The 24,066-nt window shown below is 46.6% G+C and overlaps 1 protein-coding gene across 4 annotated transcripts in view; it reads left to right on the top strand.

The window, feature by feature from the left end:
- Positions 1 to 24,066, top strand: part of bcar3 (BCAR3 adaptor protein, NSP family member) — a 183,468-nt gene that overhangs the window by 113,722 nt on the left and 45,680 nt on the right. Inside the window, exon 1 of one of the 4 annotated variants that reach the window (XM_080195246.1) lies at positions 18,368 to 18,505. The exons of 2 other annotated variants lie outside the window; for them this stretch is intronic. In XM_080195246.1, coding sequence (XP_080051372.1) covers positions 18,494 to 18,505 — 12 coding nt within the window. In that variant the 5' untranslated portion in view covers positions 18,368 to 18,493. Of the gene's footprint in view, positions 1 to 18,367; positions 18,506 to 18,797; positions 18,995 to 24,066 lie in introns of those variants that run through there. One more of the 4 variants, XM_080195245.1, reaches the window with a different exon arrangement.

Genomic DNA, 24,066 nt, shown 5'->3' with positions numbered 1-24,066 from the left:
AGACTTGCGTTTATATAAATACCTTTTTTCACAACCCACCCCCCACTGCCTCCCTGCCACCCCACAGCACTGCACTAAATGTTACCGCTGTTGCTGTAATGCAGTCGGTGTCTGCACAGCAAGATCCCACAGACAACAAAGTGATTACAACCTGTTTGCTTTCTTTTAGAAGGATGTGTATTTTTGTGATGTTGATTTGAGGGCGGGAGGGAGGGAGGTTGGACGGGGCGCCGAAGGTAACTCCCCCACCGTCCCCTCCACCCCCCGGTCATCTTCAAAATACTGCCGAGGGATTGTCTATATTCACACAAGCGGGCAGCTCGGGCCTTGCTTTAATGTTTCACCTGAAAGGCAGCACCTCTGGCAATGCAGCCTCCCCACTGACCCCCCCCCCCCCCCACCCCACTCCCCAAGTACAGTCCCCCCCCCCCGAGTGCGGCCCCCTGCACCGAATGCAGACCGCACCCAAGTGCGAGTCCCCCCGAGCCTGGCCACCTCCCTGCGTGTGGTGCCACCCCTGAATACGCCCCACTCCCCAACTACGCCCCCCCCCCCCCCCCCCCCACACGAGAGCACCCTCCCATGAGTGCGCACCGCCCGAGTGCACCCCCTGAGTCCACCACCCCCTCCCACTAGTGCAGCTCACCCACCCCCCCTCAGTGCAGTCCCCCCACCCCCCCCCCCCCCCCCCCCGCCTCAGTGCAATCCCTCTCAGTGCTGCCCCTCGCCCCCCCCCAGGAACCATAAATATCCCGCATTCCAATGTGCCAGTTTCCCAGCTCCAGCCTGCCTCTGGATTGTTATTTGGAAGTGGGGGGTGGGGGGGGGAGGTGGGGGTGGGTGAGGTCAGCTGGCTGTCAGGAAACTGTCGAGGACACTTCAAGCAAATCATTTGGGATGTTGTAGGTTCCTATGGCAACGTTGGCCTGTTGAGCTGTGTGAATACAGCCCCGCGTCGGCAACTGGGTGATGGAGGGGGTGGAGACACAGGATTTTGGGGGTAGAGAGGGTACATGGGATTGGGGGGGACTGTCATTTGGATGGGGGTGGGATTGGGGGCTGAAATGGGGGTTCAGGATTGGGGGCTGGGATTGGGGGCTGGGATTGGGGGGTGAGATTGGGGGCTCAGGATTGGGGGGTGAGATTGGGGGGTGAGATGGGGTCTCAGGATGGGGAGTGGGATTGGGGGGTGATGATGGGGGCTCAGGATGGGGGGTGAGATGGGGGCTCAGGATGGGGGGTGGGATTGGGGGGTGATGATGGGGGGTGGGATTGGGGGGTGGGATTAGGGGCTCAGGATGGGGGGTGGGATTGGGGGGTGGGATGGAGGCTCAGGATAGGGGGTGGGATTGGGAGGGCTGCTCAGAATCAATGCTGAGTGAGACGGCAGTGGGATTTTGGGAGTCAGTGGCTGTCTGTTTAGAGGCTGATCCTCGGGGTGGTGGGTGCCAATCGCTCACCATCCTCAAAGTTCAACATATGGATGAGACTTTCCAGCCGCACTCACCCAAAACCGGAAAATCCCCTCCAAGATTAACAGACCTTTCCATGGCTCGCCCCCTCCCCCCTCCCATTCCTGTGGCGGGCGGGACAGTAAAATTCACCCCTTTGTCTTAACCACCAACTAGCTAACGTGCTGACTACGTTTAACTACCGACTCGCTAACGTGCTGACTACGTTTAACTACCGACTCGCTAACGTGCTGACTACGTTTAACTACCGACTAGCTAACGTGCTGACTACGTTTAACTACCGACTCGCTAACGTGCTGACTACGTTTAGCCCTATGAGCCACCTGGTAGTTTCAGTTGCCTCATTACCAGGTTACCTGGAATCTATTAACACATCTGTGATTTCATCTGTAAATATCTTTGAGCTGCTGACGCTGTGAGCAACTTTGAAACGGTAATTAGCTCCAATGACTGTTTGCATTGCAGTTAACAGTCTCGTTTCTGGGGTGTGTTGTTATTAGTATGAACACATTGAGAATTCCTGTTTGTCACCATACTTTGGTTTCATACCAGAGAGCGGAAATAAGCCTTTAGGAGGAAGGCCAAGTCGAGATCAGGTACTTCCTCTGAGAGAGGCAGATTCAAACAGCAAACCAGTTTCAGGAGACTCCAGCAGGATTGTGCTGGAGTCCCCAGAAATTGAAGATTAATCTCTCTCTGCACAACCCTGAGGGAAACCATCGGGACGTTTCAGTTTTGTTTTTATATTTTTGTTGAATGTCTCTTTTTAGCAGTTATAAAAACATACAGGGATTGGAATGTGTAGGAATAGGGATATTTTATTGCAATTGTATAGGGTGTAGTTGAGGCCACACCTGGAGTATTGTGTGCAGTTTTGGTGTCCTTATCTGAGGAAGGATGTCCTTGCTATAGGGGGAGTGCAGCAAAGATTTACCAGGCTGCTTCCTGGCACGATAGGTCTGTCATATGTTAAATTCTGAGATGGCAGGTCTGTCATATGTGGAGAGACAAAGTCAAGTTAGGATTAAATTCACTGGAATTTCACAGAGTGAGAGGGGATCTCATAGAAGCTTATAAAATTCTAACAGGGTAGATTCAGAAAGAACGTTCCCAATGGTGGGGGGTCCAGAACTAGGGGTCATCGTTTGAAGATAAGGGGTAAAACTTTTAGGACTGAGGTGAGGAGAAATTTCTTCATCCAGAGGGCGATGAATGTGTGGAATTCACTACCACAGAATGTAATTGAGGCCAAAACATGTCTGATTTCAAGAAGAAATTAGATATAGATCTTGGGGCCAAAGGGATCGAGGGATAAGGAGGATCAGGATATTGAATTTGATGATCAAGATGAATGGCAGCACAGGCTCGAAGACTTCTAGTTTCTATGTTTCTAAATATGGGAAATAAAGATAGTCCAGCTCCATCCAATTGGGCAGTGGCGCTTCTTGGTGCCCTATTGTCGTGTAGGAAGGCAGTACGTCGCAAGGATGGACAGCTGGAGCCTGTGGGCAAGTTGTGTGACGGAACCTCCGGGAATACGTTGAGTCACTGGCAGCGAGTTGCTGATCACTGTTCAGAAAGCCTTAGAGAGTAGGCCCCATGTCCAGGGTGAAGAGTAAGGATAGGGCGGAACCTTAACCCACCACAGTTTGGAAATTCAGAAACCTGACGTCTCTCCAGGCTCAAGTTCCCAATCTGAGGCAACACTGACTGTGTGTGAGTCACTCATATGTTCTTTTGATTTATTTTTTGTTTGTTTCTTTCTTTAGAGGGGGAGAGGGTAATTCCACTGTGTTTTCATCAATGACTCATTTGCTGTGTTTATATCCAGTTATGGAGCTGAACTTTCTCGTTGGGTAACACATCACTGACTCATTGGGGAATAAAAAGAATAAAAATAAATCGGAAGAAAGCCCACCAACGCCTCTACTTTCCCTGGAGATTAAGGAAATTTGGCATGTCAACTATGACTCCAACTTTTACAGATGCACCATAGAAAGCATCCTTTCCGGTTATATCACAGCTCGGTATGGCTCCTGCTCTGCCCAAGACTGCAAGAAACTACAAAGGGTTGTGAATGTAGCCCAATCCATCACGCAAACCAGTCTCCCATCCATTGACTCCACCTGCACCTCCCGCTCTCTCGGAGAAGCAACCACATAATTAAGGACCCCATGCACCCTGGACATTCTCTCTTTCACCTTCTTCCAGGGGGAAAAGATACAAAAGTCTGAGATCACTTACCAATCGATTCAAGAACAACTTCTTCCCTGCTGCCATCACTTTCAAATGGACCTATCTCATATTAAGTCGGTCTTTCTCTACACCCTAGCAATGACTGTAACACTACATTCTGCACCCTCTCCTTTCCTTCTCCCCTGTGTATTTTATGAATGGTATGCTTTGCCTGTGTGCAAAAAACAGTACATTTCACTATTTCCCAATGGGGCGGCACGATGGCACAGTGGTCAGCACTGCTGCCTCACAGCTCCAGGGACCCAGGTTCGATTCGCAGCTTGGGTCACTGTTTTGTGCAGAGTTTGCATGTTAAGAACATAAGAACATAAGAAATAGGAGCAGGAGTAGGCCATCTGGCCCTTCGAGCCTGCCCCGCCATTCAATAAGATCATGGCTGATCTGTCGTGGCTCAGTTCCACATTCCCGCCCTCTCCCCATAACCCTTAATCCCCTCTCTTATCAAAAACCCATCAACCCGCTTCTTGAAAATATTTAGTGAGGCAGCCTCCACCACTTCAACGGGCAGAGAATTCCAGAGATTCACCACCCTTTGAGTGAAGAAGTTACTCCTCAACTCTGTTCTAAACCACCCCCCCTTTATCTTGAAGCTGTGCCCCCTAGTCCTACTGTCTTTTTTCAGTGGGAAGAGTCTCTCCACCTCTATCCTATCCATCCCATTCATCATCTTATACGTCTCAATGAGATCTCCCCTCATTCTTCTAAACTCTAACGAGTACAAGCCCCCAAATCTGCGTGAGATTCCTCCGAGTGCTCCATTTTCCTCCCACTGTCCAAAAGACGTGCTGGTTAGGCGCATTGACCATCTAAATTCTCCCTCAGTGTACCTGAACAGGCACCAGAATGTGGCGACTAGGGGATTTACACAGGTACTTAATTTCAGTGTTAACGTAAGCCAACTTGTCACACCAATAAATAAACTTTAAACTACATGTGACAATAATAAACCAAATCAAAAAAACATGATTAGTGGCAATAAGCCCATGAGCAGGTTATTTGGTTAGGGCAGGAGTGCTAGTCCTTATGGGACCAGAGATTGGGAAGGTTTGTGCAATGATATGTACTAAATCTTTAGTTACTTTTTGTAAGCTTACACTGCAAGACATCACTGGCATTTTATTATTTGTAAGATTAACCTGAGGAATTAGCAGTAAACTACAAATCATTAGGATACGATAAGAATTAAAACAGAAATAGTTATATCTATGGAGCGTTAATATAGGTCGGAGGAACAGCTGAATCCAGGGGTAGAGATTTACTCATCATTATAAATCGTAAAGCTGTAAACCGAGTTCTCCGGCTCATTCGCTGGGGGAATTGAAAAGTAGACGGGTTATGTTAAACTTGTCGAGACCCCAGGCCAGACTTGGAGGGCTCCAGGTTAGCACTGTGAACAGTTCTTCTCTTCGTATCAGAAAATGTGTATCGACGCGTGGGGAAAGGTTCCCAGGACAATGCAAGAACTAAAAGGAAAGATCGAAAGGGCCGAGGCTATTTTTATCCAGAAAGGAGAAGGTTAAACAGTGACCCAATAGAAAGCATTGAGATTATGAAAGGGGCTAATCTGATCAAAGGTTTTTTTTCCTCACTTGGTGAGAAATTCAATATTTAGGAGACCTCAATGGAAGATTGTCACTGTTAAGTCCAATAGGGAATCACAGAATTGTTACTGTGCAGAAGAAGGCCTTTCGGCCCATCATGTCTGCACTGGAATGCAGTTGAAGTTGCTGCCTCGCACAATCCATTCAGAAGACGGTCGAATGGCATTTGTTCATGAAGCCTCCTTTCGGAGGCTGGTTTTCCATTGCACATGATGCAGCCTGGTGGAAATTCTGGTCATTTGTTCACTACTGATGGTCTCGAGTGGTTAATCTGACCACTTGGGTTGACCACAACGCCAGGTCCCCTCTCCGTGTAATGCTGGTGTTTCCACGGTGAGCCGGTTTGGTGTTTTCACCCGTATCCTGCACCATTTTAGCGGGGAACCCACAAGCCGTAACCCAGTAACACAACAGTCAAAGAACGTCCCACATTTTGTTTTCTCTTTACCATTTTCCCAACAGATGCACTGAAAGTTAAAAATCTACCTGCAATGTACCGTGCTAATGAATATTGGGATCACTCATAGCGCCAGGGTTCAATTCCAGCCTTGGGCCACTGTCTGTGCAGAGTTTGCACATTATCCTCATTGCCTGCGTGAGTTTCCTCCCGCAGTCCAAAGATGTGGAGATTGGATGGATTGGCCATGCTAAATGTGTGGGGTTATGGGGATAAGGTGAGAGTGTGGGCATGGGTAAGGTGTTCTATTGGTGAGTTGGTGTAATCTTGATGGGCCGAATGGCTTCTTACTGCACTGTAGGGATTCTATAGTTCATACACCCAACAGTAGTGTCTGTTACTCCTTTCTTTAATTTATCAACCAAAAATGAAGTTAGTCATATCTGGATTCTCAATTAGTCACATATGGTGAGTGGCTAATGCATTGGAAAATCCTAGACTTAAAACTCTGGCTGTTCTGAGTTAGCTGGTCATTGTCATAGCAACAGTAAAAGCAATATCATTGGCCTCAACATACTGAAGCTAAGAAGCACACTGCTACTAGGCCCAGGAAGTACCTCTGTACATCCTTCAGGAGAGGAGGCAGAAGAAGAGACACCGATCTGGGGATGGGGAATAAAATCTTGGGGAAGAAACAGCAGCACAGTGGTTAGCACTGCTGCCTCACAGCTCCAGGGACCTGGGTTTGATTCCCATCTTGGGTCACTGTCTGTGTGAAGTTTGCACATTCTCCCCATGTCTGTGTGGGTTTCCTCCGGATGCTCCGGTTTCCTCCCAGAGTCCAAAGATATGTGGGTTTGGCCATGCTAACTTGCCCCTCAGTGTCCCGGGATGCATAGGTTAGAGGTATTAACGGGGCAAATATGTGGGATTATGGGGCCTGGATGGGATTGTTGATGGTGCAAGATTGATGGGCTGAATGGCCTCTTCCTGCACTGTCGGGTTTCTATGATTTCGCGTTATGTCCATATAGCTAACCATATAGTAATCTTTTTACTGCGATAAATGCTTACATGGACAATTTTGTGCTTTGCCACTGTTTTTCTGAAAAGGGGAGTGTCCTTTAATTTGCCCCTTATCAACATCTCGGTATGAGCGATAGGAATGACAGATAATGTTATAATTACAGACCAAAAAACCATTAGTTGCTTGTACTGATGGGCGCTGATAATCACAACCATTACGGGTGCAATTTGAAATTGATTTGAACATTCTTCGCTGATTTGGTGCTGTCCTTCCAACATTCATTCCAATGTAAAATCATCCTGTTAACTCGACTGGTCCAGCCCAGTCTGCCGACTGATTTTATTCCAACTTTAAAGATTTGCATTTAAATGGCACCTTTCGTCACCTCAGGACATGTGGGCAAGCTTTACGGTGAATGAAGTACTTCTAGTCGCCTTCTTAGAAAAGGTGACTGCCAATGTTGAGGCAGCATTCTTGACAAGTGTGACGGATGGCAATGAACATGTCCCTGTTGAGTGGGATATTCCTGTGGGATAATACTGGGATTAAAGAGTGCCCAGCAGCCCAAGGCTCTAGGGCAGTAACTTTGGGTCCTGCCTACAGTGATACCAGCCTACGTGCCAGTTATTTCTGGACCATTTTGCTTGTTCTCAGTGTTGCAATGGAGCAGAAAGAAATTGGCACCAGCCCACTAGCCAGAGTCGCAATGAACTTTCCTGTGACATTTCCAAATTAAAAATTTGCTCTCAACCAGAACTCTTCTTGCATTTCTCCTCTGTTACTAATAAATGGCTTACTAGCACGAAATCCTGCTTTCTCTTAACCCCTCTCAGTCAGGCCCCGATCCTTCCCATCTTCCCACTCCCAGTTGATGTCCCTTTACCCTGAAGCGTTTCCGTGCTAATGGCAAGAAATTTCCAATGGGGAAAATTCTTACCATTGAAAAAAGCCACAATAACTGCAAGGCTCGTGTAGTTGGACACACAAACATTGTTGGCCCAAACTTCATGGCAATATCTGTATAGTTCTTGGTGTATTAAGTACTTCCAAACACTCCTGGAGGAGTGCTAACGAACATTAGGGGATGCAGTGACATAGTGGTATTGTCACTGGACTAGTAATCCAGAGACCCAGAGTAATGTTCTGGGGACCCGGGTTCAAATTTCACCATAACAGATGGCGAAATTTGAACTCAATAAAAATCTGGAATTAAAAGTTTAATGATGGCCATGTAACCATTGTTGTAAAAACCCTTCTGGTTCACTAATGCCCTTTAGGGAAGGAAATCTTTTGTCCTTACCTGCTCTGGCCTACATGTGACTCCAGAGCAATGTGGTTGATGCTCAACTGTGCCCTGAGTTCAAAGTTCACATAGTGTTAAGGGGAGTTGATAGGGCAGAGAGGAAGAAGCTATTTCTGGTCTAGGAGCAGAGCACATAACCTAAACTTTTTGAGCCAGATCTTACTAGGAAGCTGCTGGGCCTTGATGGTTTAAGTTATAAGGAGAGGCTGGATAGAGTGGGACTTTTTTCCCTGGAGCGTGGAAGGCTTAGGGGTGATCTTATAGAAGGCTATAAAATAATGAGGGGCATAGATCAGTTAGATCGTCAATATCTTTTCCCAAAGGTAGGGGAGTCTAAAACTAGAGGGCATAGGTTTAAGGTGAGAGTGGAGAGATACAAAAGGGCCCAAAGGGGCAATTTTTTCACACAGAGGGTGGTGAGTGTCTGGAACAAGCTGCCAGAGGTAGTAGTAGAGGCAGGTACAATCTTGTCTTTTAAAAAGCGTTTAGACAGTTATACGGGTAAGATTGGTGTAGAGGGGTATGGGCCAAACATGGGCAATTGGGACTGGCTTAGTGCTAAAAACTGGGCAGCATGGACAAGTTGGGCTGAAGGGCCAGTCTCCATGTTGTAAAATTCTGAGTGTGATTAGGGAACACTTTTACAAAGGTTGGTAGAAGTTAGAAACTTCCTACGGTAAATGATAATTGATGATAGATTGTTTTATTTTAGGCCTCAGATTGTTAACCAAAAGGAATGAAAGGATTTGGACCAAAGGCGAGTTTATGCAGTCAGGTCACAGATCTCCCGGAATAGTGGCAGAGGAAAGGGTTACCTCCTCCTCCTCCTCCTCCAATCTTCCTGATTGATTGGGTAATTGTTAAGCAGCATCATCAATGGATTCAGACTGAGAAAGCTCCCAGAAGACCTCACCCTCCATTAGCCTTCGCTGCTCCTTTTAAGGAGTCAAATTGGGACACACTAAATTCCGCCAAAAAGCACTTATCACTAATGACCTGTTTGAATGAACGAACACGACGGTGTTGCCGTTTGCGTCAACCATCTGCCTCCTGTGATTAAATGTCATTTCCTTGCCCACTTTGCAGCTTGTGTGGGTCGCAAGGTCACACCAAGAAATAGGTCGATGCAGGGCAGTAACAGTATTCAAATATTCAGAGCATCTCTGTGTTTTTGGTTTGTGTTGTTTCTTGTTCTAAGCCTTTGTGCAGTCCCCCCCGCCCCCCCCGATGAAGGTATAATCGTGTGTTTGTGGTTATCCGTCTGCTACTGATGGGTTAGCAGTTGATTCACTTCACTAGCTTGTTCAGAAGCTCCTGGCACGTTTAAATAATGAGCAACATCTATTTTATTAGGCACCTTGTATAAACATGTTTTTTTTTGTATAATGGCAAAGGGCCAGAAAGCAGCTCTCCCATTTTCTGCTACAATGGGAAAGCTACAAGGAGGAGGCAGTTTCAGCAAATACTTGGGTGGAACACATTAAAAACTTCCTGGTACACCAGTCACGCTTGGTATGAGCTGATGGTCCGGGTGTGTCCCTGAATTCAGCTATCGTAGTTTATGTTACAGAATGTACTGAAGTGCATTGAACTAGAGCTGTAATTAGCCCAAGTGCAGGGAGATCTAAAATCAGATGTTTGTCTGATCCTTTTGTGTGCATGTCTGAAGGTCTCTTTGAGCCCTGGATGTGGGAAAAGTAACTTCTGCTCAAGTGTAATGGGAAAACTTGTTATTTACCATCATCTTTAGCAGCAACTCCAAGTTTGGGCTGATTTTTTTGAATGCAAGCTCGCAATCCAAATAATGGGTGAATAATTGTAGAAAAAGTAAAGAAAGGAAAGGAAGCCTTGCATTCATATGGTGCATTTCATAACTGCAGGATGCTCCAAAGTGTTTTGCAGGCAATGAAGTACTTCTGCCCACAGTTTCCTGACATTGTCTCACAAGTATATGGAAAATTGTTTTTCCTCTCTCTGTCTGTCTCTCTTTGTCTCTCTCTCTCTGGGTCACTCTGGGTGTTTATGTATGTCTCCCTCTGTCTCTCTCTTTGTCTCTCACTCTGTGTCTCTCTCTCTCTCTCTCTGTGACTCTCCCTGTGTGACTCTCTCTGTATGACTCTGTATGTGCATGTCGCTCTGTGTGTCTGGCTATCTCTGTCTGGCTCTCTGTCTCTGTTTCTCTGTCTCTCTCTCTCGAGACAGATTTAATGAATTAACACTCAGTGCAGAAGCTTGCAAAGTTGGGAATTCACACTGGAAGTTCAGTAAAGGCCCACTGATGTCTGGAGCTGAATTCCTGCTCCTGTCATGTGAATCTCCATTAGCACATGTCACTTGTAGTTCTTTCTGCATTTCTCGTTCTGGAGAGGATTGTCCAGCATATTCTGTACATCTCTGCTCTGTCAGCTCCTGAATCTACACCTATCCATTCCATCACCTCTCTTAACTCTAGCACCATTAACTTCGCTGATAGTCAACATGCTATCAGCCAACTGTCTTGCAAACTGCTATATCTGTTGAGCAAGCTTTGAATATCTTACGTAGAATTATCTAAGAACTTAAACATCCCGACGGGTCCAAACAGGAGTTTATGCTTCACACAAGTCTTTTCCACCTTCATTCATCCATCAACATATCCTTCCAATCCTTTCTCTCTCAGCGTTCACTAGGTTGGGGTCAGGGGGTTGTACTCTGATATGAGACTGAGGAAACTGGGTCTCTGCTCTGTGGGGTAAGGTGATCTCAGTGAAAAATACAAGATTCTGAATGGGCTTGGCAGGCTGCTTCATTGGTTGAAGAAGCTAAAACAATGGATATTGTCTCAGGATAAATCATTTACGGCAGAGATAAGAAATTTCTTCACCCAGAGATCTGTGAATCTTTGGAATTCTCTCTACCCTATTGTTGCACATAATTAAGTCTAAGATGGACAGATTTTTGTCCCCTCAGGAATCGGGGATGTATGGGGAGCAGGCAGGAAGCTGGAGGCTGAGGCCAATGATCAGGCCATGTTTGTATTGAATGTTGCAGCAGGATTGACAGGCCTTATGATCCACTCCTCCTATTTCTTGTGTTTTTTATGCCCTTATGTACAGATCTGGAACTCCTGTGGTACAGTGGGCAGCGACCCTGCCTCTAATCCAGAAGCTCTGGGTTCGAGTCCCACTCTAGGGCTTGATGGCCAAGGAAGGTGCGTTCACTACACCATCAACCTGGCCAAGTGTCAACGTGGAAATCCTTCCAACACGTGGTTGGCGGTAACCGTGGGAGAGCTTCTTGGAAAGAAAATTGGAGCTTCCACCATCAACATTCAAAGATGTGCGGGTTAGGTTGATTGGCTATGCTACATTGACCCTTAGTGTTCTGAGATGTGTAGGTTAGAAGGATTAGTGGGTAAAATGTGTAGGGATTTGGGGGAGGGCCTGGGTAGGATTATGGTCGATGCAGACTCAATGGGCCGAATAGCCTCTCTCTGTACTGTAGGATTTCTATGATTTTCTATAATTCATGGTTCCAGCTCCAACATGCAGATAAAAGCGTCGCAGCAATTTGGACTTGTTGAGGGGGGTGGTTTGGTCAGTTGGCTGGATGGTTGGTATGGATCAGATTGCTACCAAAGCATGGGGTTCGATCCCCATTCTGGCTGTAATGGATCCAGTGCCTCCTTTCTTGCCCAGACCATGGTAGAGATCCATAAGTCGTAGGAGCAGAAGAAGGCCATTCGTCCCGTCAATTCTGACCCACTGCCATTCAAAGAGCATTGACTGATCTGATGTGATAATCCACAACTCCACCTTTCCGTCTTATCCCCGTAATATTCGATTCCCTTACTGATTAAAAATCTGTCTATCTCGGCCTTGAATATACTTCACGTCTACAGCTCTCTGCAGTTTCACAGATTCACCACCCTCTGAGAGAAGAAATTCTTCCTCATCTCTGTCTTAAATAGGCGACCGCTTACTCTGAGATTATGCCCTCTGCTCCAAGACTCTCCCACAAGGAGAAACAACCTCTCAATACCTTGGGCAGAGAGCAGGGAGAAGAAGCTGTAGATATCTTGCTCTCCCTTAAATGGATCAGTGCAACTATTCAATGAAATAGCTTTCTTTGAGAAATACTCCCCCGTTGTAAGTATCACTGGCTCTCCCCAATTCTTAACTCCAGTTTTGGTATGTAACAGCTGTCGGCATTTATCACTCATCCCAGTTTTGATAAGTCCTCAGGCACATTCGATTCACGCTTTCACCCCAAAAAATCAAAAAGACTACATTTTAATCCATAAAATCCCTGCAGTGCAGAAAGAGACCATTTGGCCCATCGAGCCTGCAACGACTCTCACCCAGACCCTTCCTCCCCTTGGCTCTATCCTTGTAACCCTGCACATTTACTATGACTAATCCACCTAACCTGCACATTTTGGGACACTAAGGGACTCCCAAATGCATACCGACTGCTCATTGCTTACTTAGAAGAGGACATCTCCTCTGTAGGATATTTTGCAGGATTATCTGTAACCACGTTAGAATATGTCTAATTAATAAGTTGAGTGGGGTCGCTCATCAACAGTGTCTGGAGTATGGTAGACCAGCCAAACCCAAATATATATTTTTATTTGTTGGGCAGTGGGAGTTACTGGCAAGACCAGTATTTCTTGTCCATCTGTTACATTGCTGTAGCTCTGGAGTCACATGTAGGCCAGACCAGGTAAGGAAGGCAGATTTCCTTCCCTAAAGGACATTAGTGGACCAGATGGTCCACTAATGACAATCGACGCTAGTTTCTTGATCACCATTACTGGGACTAGCTTTACATTTGCAGATTTTAAATTTCACCAGCTGCCATGATGGGATTGGAACCTGTGTCTCCAGCGCATTGACCTAGGACTCTGGGTTATACCACTCCTGACATTTCCCTTTCTGGATGGCACGGTAGCACAATGGTTAGCCCTGCTACCTCACAGTGCCAGGGACCCGGGTTCGATTCCCAGCTTGGATCACTGTGTGGAGTCTGCACGTTCTCCCTGTGTCTGCGTGGGTTTCCTCTGGATGCTTTGGTTTCTTCCCACAGTCCGAAAGACATGCTGGTTAGGTGCATTGGCCATGCAAATCCTCCCTCAGTGTACCCACACAGGTGCCAGAATGTAGCTACAGTAACTTCATTGCGGTGTTAATGCAAGCCTACTTGTGATGGTAGTAAATAAACTTTAAACATTACTAACTCAGTGACATTATCATTTTGACGCTGCCTCCCCTGCGTCACCACTGAACTAACCTGTCAGACAGGATTGGATCAGTCGTGAGGAATTCTTTTGATTTCCTTTGTGTCTCGTGACGGCTCTAACCTTTCAGCTCTTCACTGACTACCATCCTGAGAGGGTGTGCAGGGGTTAAATGGGATGAATTGGGATTGAATTGGCTTCAAGACAACATTTCATCAACCTTTTACGCTCCACGCCAGCAAATAGTTGTGATAACACTTACCCTCAAGTTCCTAAAGGCACTTTAAGCCGTTTTCAATCTAACTCGGAATGTGGAAGTAGTTACTGCCTCAATCATTAACCTGGAAATTCAAAACCTGTCAACCTTCCGAAGCAAGTACAGTAAGGTCAATGGTAACTTACCCTGCTGATCAGAAACTGATGAGATCAGGTGGAATCTTGGTTTGTCCTGCTACCTAATAGACTATTGCTACCTTATTTACTTCCAAAATGGTAATCAACATGTAAAACACACATCAGCTGCACATTTTTATTCCCTTTCAAGGAATGTGGACATCACTGGCCAGGCCAGCATTTACTGTGTCACCTCTTGAACCACTGCAGTCCATGTGAACACACAGTGCTGCTGGGAAGGGAATTCCAGGATTTTGACCCAGTGATGACGAAGGCGCAGTAACCCTGTTTCAAAGCAGGGAGTGTAAATCGGGGGGGAACATTGAGGTTGTCATATTCTTTTGCATCTGCTGCCCTTGTCCGTAAGCTAGCTGGTACAGGGTGCAGGCTTGGGAGTTCCTACAATGTAGAAGGAGGCCACTCAGCCCATTGAGTCTACACTGACTCTCCAACAGAGCATCCCACCCAGGCCCTATCCCCATAACCCCACATATTTACCCTGCTAATCCCCCAAATCTACACATTTTGGGACACTAAGGGGTAATTGTGTATAGGCAATCCACCCAACCAGCACATCTTTTGGAGTGTGGGAGGAAACCGGAGCACCTGGATGAAACCCATGCAGACACGGGGAGAACGTGCAAACTCCACACAGACAGTGACCCAAGGCTGGAATTGAATTCAGGTCCCTGGTGCTGTGAGACAGCAGTGCTATCCTCTGTGCTGCCCTGTACTGGTATTAGACAGTCCTGGAATAATGGAATAATAATCTTGTCAATATATATAGCAATGAGTATAAGTTCTTAACATTTTAGAAGAATGATTCATTGTAAAGTATTCCAAGCACATCTGCTTAGGAGCATTCCAATTCTAATTATTATGGTATGAAGGAATACATAGAAGTTACAACATAGCCATTTAGCCCAATAAATCTGACCTTTACACTCCACACAATCTAACAGGTAGAATTACATTTACCCTCCCGGTCCCTCTGTCCAGCCAACCTGTCTAATGTGGAAAGAGTTTCTGCTTTGTTATCAATTCACAGCACTGCGTATGGAGATATTACTGCTGCACTCTTGTATTTAGTTTTGTATCTGTGGTACCTCCAACTCTCTCAAATAGTCTGCTCTAGCTACTCTGTTCCATTCTCTCATTATTTTAAACATCACCCCATGATCTGATACTTTTTTCTGAAATGTATATATGTGTGTGCGCGCGTGTGTATATGTGTGTGTGTGTGTCTGTAGGTAATAACTGGGCACTGAAATGGTAATGGGAATGTAATAAAATGTTATACAGCTTCATCGTTTAGTTTGGGTGAGTGTGAGGGCAGAAATTTCTTCAACAGAAGTTACTTAAACTTTTCTGCTCAAATTAGAGAAGTATTAGACTGATATAAATAAAAAGATGGATATGCAGATTGCAGCATCTTTTATATCCACAAGATACCCTCTACCCTAAAAGGGCAATATACAACCAATGAATTACTTTTGAAGGTTATTACGCAGGCAGATAACAGCCAATTTGTACACAGCAAGCTCCCATATAAAGCATTGAGGGAATTAGCCAGTTATTCTGCTGTGATAATGTTTGATTTGAGTTGATTCATTATTGTCACATGTACTGGGATACAATGAAAACTGTTGTTTCTTGCACGCTGTACAGACAAAGCATACCGTTCATAGAGAAGGAAATGAGAGAGTGCAGAATGTAATGTTACAGTCATAAGAGATTGAATTAAAGATTGTTAGAGTTTGAAAGAGTTAGAAGGAAGTTTTAGAAGCATAGAACAGGAGTAAAAGAATTAGAAGCTATGCTGGGCGCAGTTTGCAAGAAGTCACGGTGCCATCTTGGGGAATCAAAGGTTGATGGGTCACCATTAACCAGGACAACACTCCTGAATTTCCCCAAACAACACTGAGACCTTTCATATGGGTGGCACGGTGGCACAGTGGTTAACACTGCTGCCTCACAGCACCAGAGATCCAGGTTCAATTCCCAGCTTGGGTCACTGTCTATGTGGAGTCTGCACATTCTCCCCGTGTCTGTGCAGGTTTCCTCTGGGTGCTCTAGTTTCCTCCCACAGTCTGAAAGATATGCTGGTTAGGGTGCATTGACCGTGCTAAATTCTCCCTCAGTGTATCCGAACAGGAGCTGGAATGTGGTGATTAGAGGATTTTCACAGTAACTTCATTGCAGTGAGCCTTCAATCAAATATTATCACATGTAAGCCTATTTGTGACACTAATAAATATAAACTTTAATCCACCCAAAGAGGCAATGAGGAACTCTGCTTAACGTCTCAGCTGCCAAATGGCACTTCTGACAATCCAGCACTCCTAGTAATACCTATCAGGCCCCAGTGAACTCAATCCACAGGAGTGACTTTGACAAGGTACCACATGGTAGGTTGTTGCATAAGGTTAAATCTCACAGGATCCAGCATAAGGTAGCTAAATAGATAGAAAATTGGCTTGATGACAAAAGTCAGAGGATGGTTGTAGAGGTTTGTTTTTCAAACTGGAGACTTGTGACCAGTGGTGTGCCTCAGGGATCAGTGCTGGGTCCACTGTTATTTGTCATTTATATTAATGATTTGGATGAGAATATAGGAGGCATGGTTAGTAAGTTTGCAGATGATGCCAAGACTGGCGGCATAGTGGACAGTGAAGAAGGTTATCTTGGACTGCACCATCATCTTGATCGATTGGGCCAGTGGGCTGACAATTGGCAGATGGAGTTTAATTTAGATAAATGCGAGGTGATGCATTTTGGTAGATTGAACCAGGGCAGGACTTACTCAATTAATGGGAGGGCACTGGGGAGAGTTACAGAACAAAGAGATCTAGGAGTACATGTTCATAGCTCCTTGAAAGTGGAGTCACAGGTGGACAAAGTGGTGAAGAAGGCATTCGGCATGCTTGGTTTCATTGGTCAGAACATTGAATACAGGAGTTGTGACATCTTGTTAAAGTTGTACAAGACATTGGTATAGAAGGGCATAGAAGGCTGAGGGGTTTCTCATAGAGGTCTATAAAATAATGAAGGGCATAGACCAGCTAGATAGTCAATATCTTTTCCCAAAGGTAGGGGAGTCTAAAACTAGAGAACATAGCTTTAAGGTGAGAGGGGAGAGATACAAAAGAGTCTAGAGGGGCAATTTTTCCACACAGAAGATGGTGAGTGTCTGGAACAAGCTACCAGAGGTAGTAGTAGAGGCAGGTACAATTTTGTCTTTTAAAAAGTATTTAGACAGTTACATGGGTAAGATGGGTATAGAGGGATATGGGCCAAATGCAGGAAATTGGGATTAGCTTAGGGGTTTAAAAAAAGGGCAACATGGACAAGTTGCGCCGAGGAGTCTGTTTCCATGGTGTAAACCTGTATGACTCTGTGACTCTGAGTCAGAGAGACAGGCTGGAAAGTAGAGTTCAGGCTACAGTAACATCAACCATGAGCTTGTCAAAGGACAGAACAGATTCAAAAGGTTGAGTGGCTCCCAGTTCACAACAACATAGAAAATAGGAGTAAGAGGAGGCCATTTTGCCCTTCAAGCCTGCTCTGTTATTCATTATGATCATTCAACTCAGTAACCTGATCCTTCCCTCACTCCCACTCCCACCCCCACCCCCCATGCCATATCCTTCAATCCCCTTGGCCCTAAGAGTTATATCTAACTCCTTGAAAACTATAATTACATGACCCAGGGTGATGAGGGGAATAGACTGAAGCTGGTGGTAGGTGATTTTAGATAGAACATCAGTAAAAAATCTCTTCAAGTAAAGAGTGATTACAGCTGTCAGCTGGGTGACAAAATATTCTTTCAAACCTCAGATAGATGAAGTGCTGGTGATGGAAAGAATTTCACTCTGTGCTGGGGTATAATGGAATGCATCTTCTGAACTGTGATCATAGAACCCCAACAGTGCAGAAGAAGGCCGTTCGGCCCATCAAGTCTGCACGAACTCTCCTAAAGAGCACGTTTCCCAAGCCCATACCCCCACAAATTTACCCACCAATCCCCCCACCCTACACATCTTTGGACACTAAGGGGCAATTCAGCACAGAAGATCCACCTAACTCGCACATCTTCGGACCGTGGGAGGAAACCGGAGCACCCGGAGGAAACCCACGCAGACACGGGGAGAATGTGCAAACTCCACACAGTCACCCGAGGCCGGAATCGAACTCAAGTCCCTGGTGCTGTGAGGCAGCAGTGCCAACCACTGTGCTGCCAGTCACCGAAGAATGGGTCAACCTGTACCAAAAGACTGGAACTTGGGAGTGAAATAAAGAGTGACCCCTGCATTACAGTACCACACTTATTTACACATGAGCCAGGGTGTTTCTGGCTAATTATTTACAGTTAACATTCTGTATAATTACAAATGTGTGAATTCCCTTTCTACTGAATCCAGCCTTCTGTGCGTGTGCCTTTTTGTTAATAATTAGCTTGAAGGGAAAATGTAATGTGTGGAGTTGGGGTTTCATTTGATCTTGGGTAGTAATTATTTTTCGGTAGCTCACGCTGATGGCAGTTTCTGAAGAGGAATCCGGTTTTGTTACTTTTTTTAAAGTTCACACTGCTTTCAGATCTATCCAGCCGACAATTAGCCAGTTCATTAGGGGGAGGATGATATTGGGGTGAGGTGTCCTCTGCATATTTCGGATGAGTCAGTGGTTCAGAATGCTAAAACTTCAGATAGTCCGACCCAACCTTCAGTTATCCTCGTAACCAGGGGAGTTATCAGCCTTAGCTTCTTACGGTTCAGCACACAGCACCGTCCTTCCAGAGACTGCAGAGGGGTATAAAGGTTCCTCAACATGGTGTTTCAGGTGAGGAGCTAAGAAGGAGTGTAGAGGGGAGGGGTTGGGTGGTGGGAGTGACTGACGCTTCCACCAGGGCTGTAATTAAACGCTCCTCACTTCCAAGGCTCTTCCCAGATGCTGGAGAGGGTTGTTTTCCAGTGGGGATCACATGAGGAGAGCAGCTTTCCATACATGGACTGTTCAGTGTGGAGTGTGCCAGCTCGGTATAGGAGGGACCCCCGCAGATTCGCTGAGTGAGCTGCAGCGTTGGCGTGGGGAGGGAGAGCGGCGGGAGGGGGGGGGGAGGGAGGAAGTGTAGACCGAGTCCCAGCTGTGAGATAGCCCAGCCAAGCTTTCCTTGCTTTTAAAACTCCCAGTGTTAACGGGGTCTTGTGTATTCCACACCAAGTAGCGGACTCCAGATCTTCCACAATGACTGAGAGATGCAGCATTTTACGAGCTCTCTCGGCCGCCCTGTGCTGTTTCTACAGGAACTCGTACATTGGAGGAGGCAAGGTATGTACTTGTGAATTCTTAACTGTCAAGACACGGGAAACAGCCAGGCAGTTATATTAGTGAGGAACTATTCCGGGAGGCAAAACATAGTGTCGAAAGATCTCCCAGGCTAACTGGAGCTACAACACTGAGAGTTGATGTATTTAACAAGATGTGAACTGGGACAATGGTTTTGTGAATGGGGACTGTTGATTCCAGGGTTTTTTGTGTAAAGTTTGCATTTGCTGTGTGCAGAGGAGAAGGCTCGATGCAGACTGTACTTGGGGTGTACAGGGTGAACTGTTGGAGAGTTTGAGGGACTGGCGGTTACATGTTGAGTCTGACATTCACGCACTTGTTCAGCTACACAATATATTAAGCAATGTGCGCTGGCAAGCGGCCTTTTGATCCTTAAAATAACTGGCGAGGTTGTCATGGGAACTTTCCATTCGGTTTCCACGCAGACTTTGGGGTATTATTAGTGTCAGATGGGCTCTGGGTCCAAGCAGCGTCTTCTTGCTCAGGAATGATGTCGATGGAGCGAAAATAACCCTTGCTCCAGATTCAAACCGCCTGCTGAAAAATTTTTTACTGTGTTTACGCCAGTCCAACGCCGGCATACCCACATCATGAAAAATCCCACCCCAGTCCTTTCAGTGAGAGACGGTGCCGGAAGCCAAAGGGATTCTCTGTAACTTCCCCTAAACCCGCGATCCAGGGGAGGGGGAAGGGATTGGGTTCACTGTGAGGCTGGCACTGTGAATGGGAGCTGCATTGTACACTGTAACTCTGGGGGGTGTCACACTGTAACCCTGGGGGAGTATCACACTGTAACCCTGGGGGGTGTCACACTGTAACCCTGGGGGAGTGTCACACTGTAACCCTGGGGGGTGTCACACTGTAACCCTGGGGGCTGTCACACTGTAACCCTGGGGGAGTGTCACACTGTAACCCTGGGGGAGTATCACACTGTAACCCTGGGGGAGTGTCACACTGTAACCCTGGTGGGCTGTCACACTGTAACCCTGGGGGAGTGGCACACTGTAACCCTGGTGGGGTGTCACACTGTAACCCTGGTGGGCTGTCACACTGTAACCCTGGGGGGTGTCACACTGTAACCCTGGTGGGCTGTCACACTGTAACCCTGGGGGGGCTGTCGCACTGTAACCCTGGGGGGTGTCACACTGTAACCCTGGGGGGCTGTCGCACTGTAACCCTGGGGGGCTGTCACACTGTAACCCTGGGGGGTGTCACACTGTAACCCTGGGGGGGCTGTCACACTGTAACCCTGGGGGGGCTGTCGCACTGTAACCCTGGGGGGGCTGTCGCACTGTAACCCTGGGGGGCTGTCACACTGTAACCCTGGGGGGCTGTCACACTGTAACCCTGGTGGGCTGTCACACTGTAACCCTGGGGGAGTGTCACATTGTTACCCTGGGGCTCTGTTACCCTGAGGGTGTCACACTGTTACCCTGGGGGGGGGGGGTGTCACCCTGGGGAGTTTCACACTGTTACCGTGGGGGTTGTTACCCTGCGGGGTTTCACACTGTTACCCTGAGAAGTGGTATGACTCTGTTACCCTGGAGGGGGGGGGGTGGTGTTACACTGTCAGCCTGGGGGTAGGGCTATATTATTGACCTGGGGGTGGGGGCGGCGAGGATGTTAGCAGAGGAATCCCGTTCAGGGTGGGATTTGAACACCTCTCTGGGCGACACGATTGGCTTAACAGAAGCTGGGTCATCGGAACCAGTCCCACTTTCTGCCAAGTTCCCTGGGCAGCTCACACAGGCTGAGAAACTGCCTCATTTTCCAACTGTACTCCAACGGGGCCGGGTTATTTTTTTTTGAAATCCGTGTATCAGATTGGAAAACCGAATAAAACCCCCAATATTACCCCCCCCCCCGCCTTTTGAATCACAGCTGGACTGAATTCAAAAGGATGAGGTGTTTCATTCAGCCTGCCATGAAAGGTCTGACTGTGAGGCTGTTGTTTCATGTGGGTTTTCACTAACGGTTCCCAGCTCTGCAGAGAAAAATATCGCTCTTAATGATTTGCCCCATGGGATTTGAGGGATCAAAGCTCCGTTTTGAGTGTGTGATATGAAGGGCAGACCAAAGGGGAAATCTCTTGCTGGGTGTTTGTTTACAGACTGGTCGGAAGGGAGAGACTCCAGCGGTCAGATGTAAACTCGCATAATGATACTGGACCAGGGCGGAACTTCCGAGGACAGAGATTACCCGATAATGCTGCTTTCTGGAGGGTCTATAGCCTTTCCCAGTGCATCCGTTACTTGATAGTGCGACCTACATAAAGACGTTTCAGGCTGGGGTTAGAAAATAGGAGCTGGAGGAGGCCATTCGAGCCTGCTCTGCCATTCATTGTGATCATCCAACTCAATAGTGTGATCTTGCCTTTGATCCCTTTAGCCCCAAGTGCTGTATATAACTCCTTCTCTAAAACACACAATGTTTTGGCCACAGCTGCTGTGGGCAGTGAATTCCACAGGCTCACCATTCCCCAGATGAAGAAATTTCTCCTCATCTCTGTCCCAAATGGTCGACCCTGTATCCTCAGACTACAACCCCAGGTTCTGGACAGCCGTATCATCAGGAACATTCCCCTTGCATCTACCTTTCTAGTTCTGTCAGAATTTTATAGATTTCTATGAGATTCCTCCCTCATTCTTCTGAACTCCAGCAAATACAATCCTAACCTAGGCAATCTCTCTCCATACATCAGTCCCTCTATCCCAGGAATCAGCCTGGTAAACCTTCTCTGCACTCCCTCTAGAGCAAGAACATCCTTCCTCAGACAAGGAGACCGAAACTGTGCACAATACTCCAGGTGTGGTCTCACCAAGGCCTTAGAATCATTAGAACCCTACAGTGCAGAAAGAGGCCTTTCGGCCCATCGAGTCTGCACCGCACACAATCCCACCCAGGCCCTACCCCCATATCCCTACATATTATACGCACTAATCCCTCTAACCTACGCATTGCTCAACACTAAGGGGCAATTTCTTAGCATGGCCAATCTACCTAACCCGCGCATCTTTGGACTGTGGGAGGAAATTGGGGTACCCGGAGGAAACCCACGCAGACACGAGGAGAATGTGCAAACTCCACACCGACAGTGACCCGAGCCAGGAATCGAACTCATGACCCTGGAGCTGTGAAGCAGCAGTGCTAACTACTGTGCTACTGTACCGCCTTGTGTAATTGCAGCAAGACATCCCTGCTCCTGTGTCCAATCCTCTCACTATGAAGGCCAATATACCATTTACCTTTTTTACCGCCCGCTGCACTTGCATACTTACCTTCAGCAACAAGGACACCCAGGACTAGTTGCACATTCCCCTCTCCTAATTTATGGCCATTCAGATGATAATCTGCCTTCCTGTTTTTACTACCAAGTGAATAACCTCACATTTATCCAAATTATACTGCATCTGCCATTCATTTGCCCACTCACTCAACCTGCCCAAATCACACTGAGAGATCTCTGCATCCTCCTCATAGCTCACCCTCCCACCCAGCTCTGTGTCATCTGCAAATTTAGAGACATTACATTCAGTTCACTCATCTAAATCATTAATATACATTGTGAATAACTGGGGTCTCGGCACTGATCCCTGCGGTATTCCACTAGTCACTGCCTGCAGTTTGGGAAAAAGACCCGTTTATTCCTACTCTTTGTTTCCTGTCTGTCAACCATTTCTCATCCCATCTCAACACACTACCCCCAATCCCACGCCTGTTAATTTAACACGCTAATCTCTGATGTGCGACTTTGTCTTCTGCAAGTCCAAATAAGCTACATGCACTGGCTCCCCCTCATCAACTCTAATCATTACATCCTCAAAGAATTCCAGTAGATTTGTCAAGCGTGACTTCCCTTCCACAAAACCACGCTGACTCTGTCCAATCTGCCACTGTTTTGCAAGTGGTTGCTATAAAATATTTGATAATGGATTCTAGAATATTCTCCACTATTTGATGTCTGACTTTCTGGTCTATAGTTCCCTGTTCTCTCTCCCTTTTCAGTTACATTAGCCATCCTCCAATCTAAGGAACTGTTTCAAGGTTGATTTTGGTCGCTAGAGCAAGGGTATAAAATGATGAGGAAATCAATGTGTAGAGTGGGTTTGGACCATGATGAGAACCTGTGAATTGAAGTCACAGAGTACTGATTGAATATTATTCATTCACGGGGTGTAGATTTCACTGGCTAGGCCAGCATTTATTGCCTTTCCCTAGTTGCCCTTGAGAAGGTGGTGGGGAGCTGCCTTCTTCGAGCACTGCTGTCCCTGAGGTGTAGATACACCTACAGTGATGTTAGGGAAGAAGTTCCAGGTTTTTGACCCAGCAACTCTGAGGGAAAGACAATATATTTCCAAGTCAGGGTGGTTCAGAGGGGAACATGTGGATGGTAATGTTCCCATGCATCCGCTGTCCCTGTCCTTCTCGTCTGTAAAGGTTTGGAAGGTACTGCCTAAGGAACCTTTTAAAGTTTTATTTATTTATTCATCATAAATGGGCTTACATTAACACTGCAATGAAGTTACTGTAAAAATGCCCTAGTCACCACATTCTGGCACCTGTTCAGGTACACTAAGGGAGAATTTAGCATTGGCCAATGTACCAAATCAGCACATCTTTTGGACTGTGGGATGAAATCAGAGCACCCGGAGGAAATCCACACAGACACGGAGAGAACATGCAGATTCTGCAGAGTGACCCAAGCTGGGAATTAAACCTGGATCTTTAGCATTGTGAAGCAGCAATATTAGCCACTGTGCCACCGTGCTGCCCTTGGTGAGTCTTGTAGTGCATCTTGTAGATGGTACACATGGCTGCCACTATGCATCAATATTGTAGGGAATGAATGTTTGTGGAAGGGGTAGCAGTCAAGTGGGCTACTTTGTCCTGGATGGTGTCAAGCTTCTTGAGTGTTGTTGGAGCTGCACCCACCCAGGCAAGTGGAGAGTATTCCATCATACACCTGACTTGTGTTTTGTAGATTTTGGAGAGGCTTTCGGGAGGTCCAGAGCTGAATTTTTAACCTCTGACTTGCTCCAGTAGCCACAGTATTT

The sequence above is a fragment of the Carcharhinus amblyrhynchos genome, chromosome 9, assembly GCF_965287045.1.
Source record: "Carcharhinus amblyrhynchos chromosome 9, sCarAmb.v2.hapA, whole genome shotgun sequence".
Taxonomy (NCBI): domain Eukaryota; kingdom Metazoa; phylum Chordata; class Chondrichthyes; order Carcharhiniformes; family Carcharhinidae; genus Carcharhinus; species Carcharhinus amblyrhynchos.
This window is presented reverse-complemented; position numbering and strand designations above follow the sequence as displayed.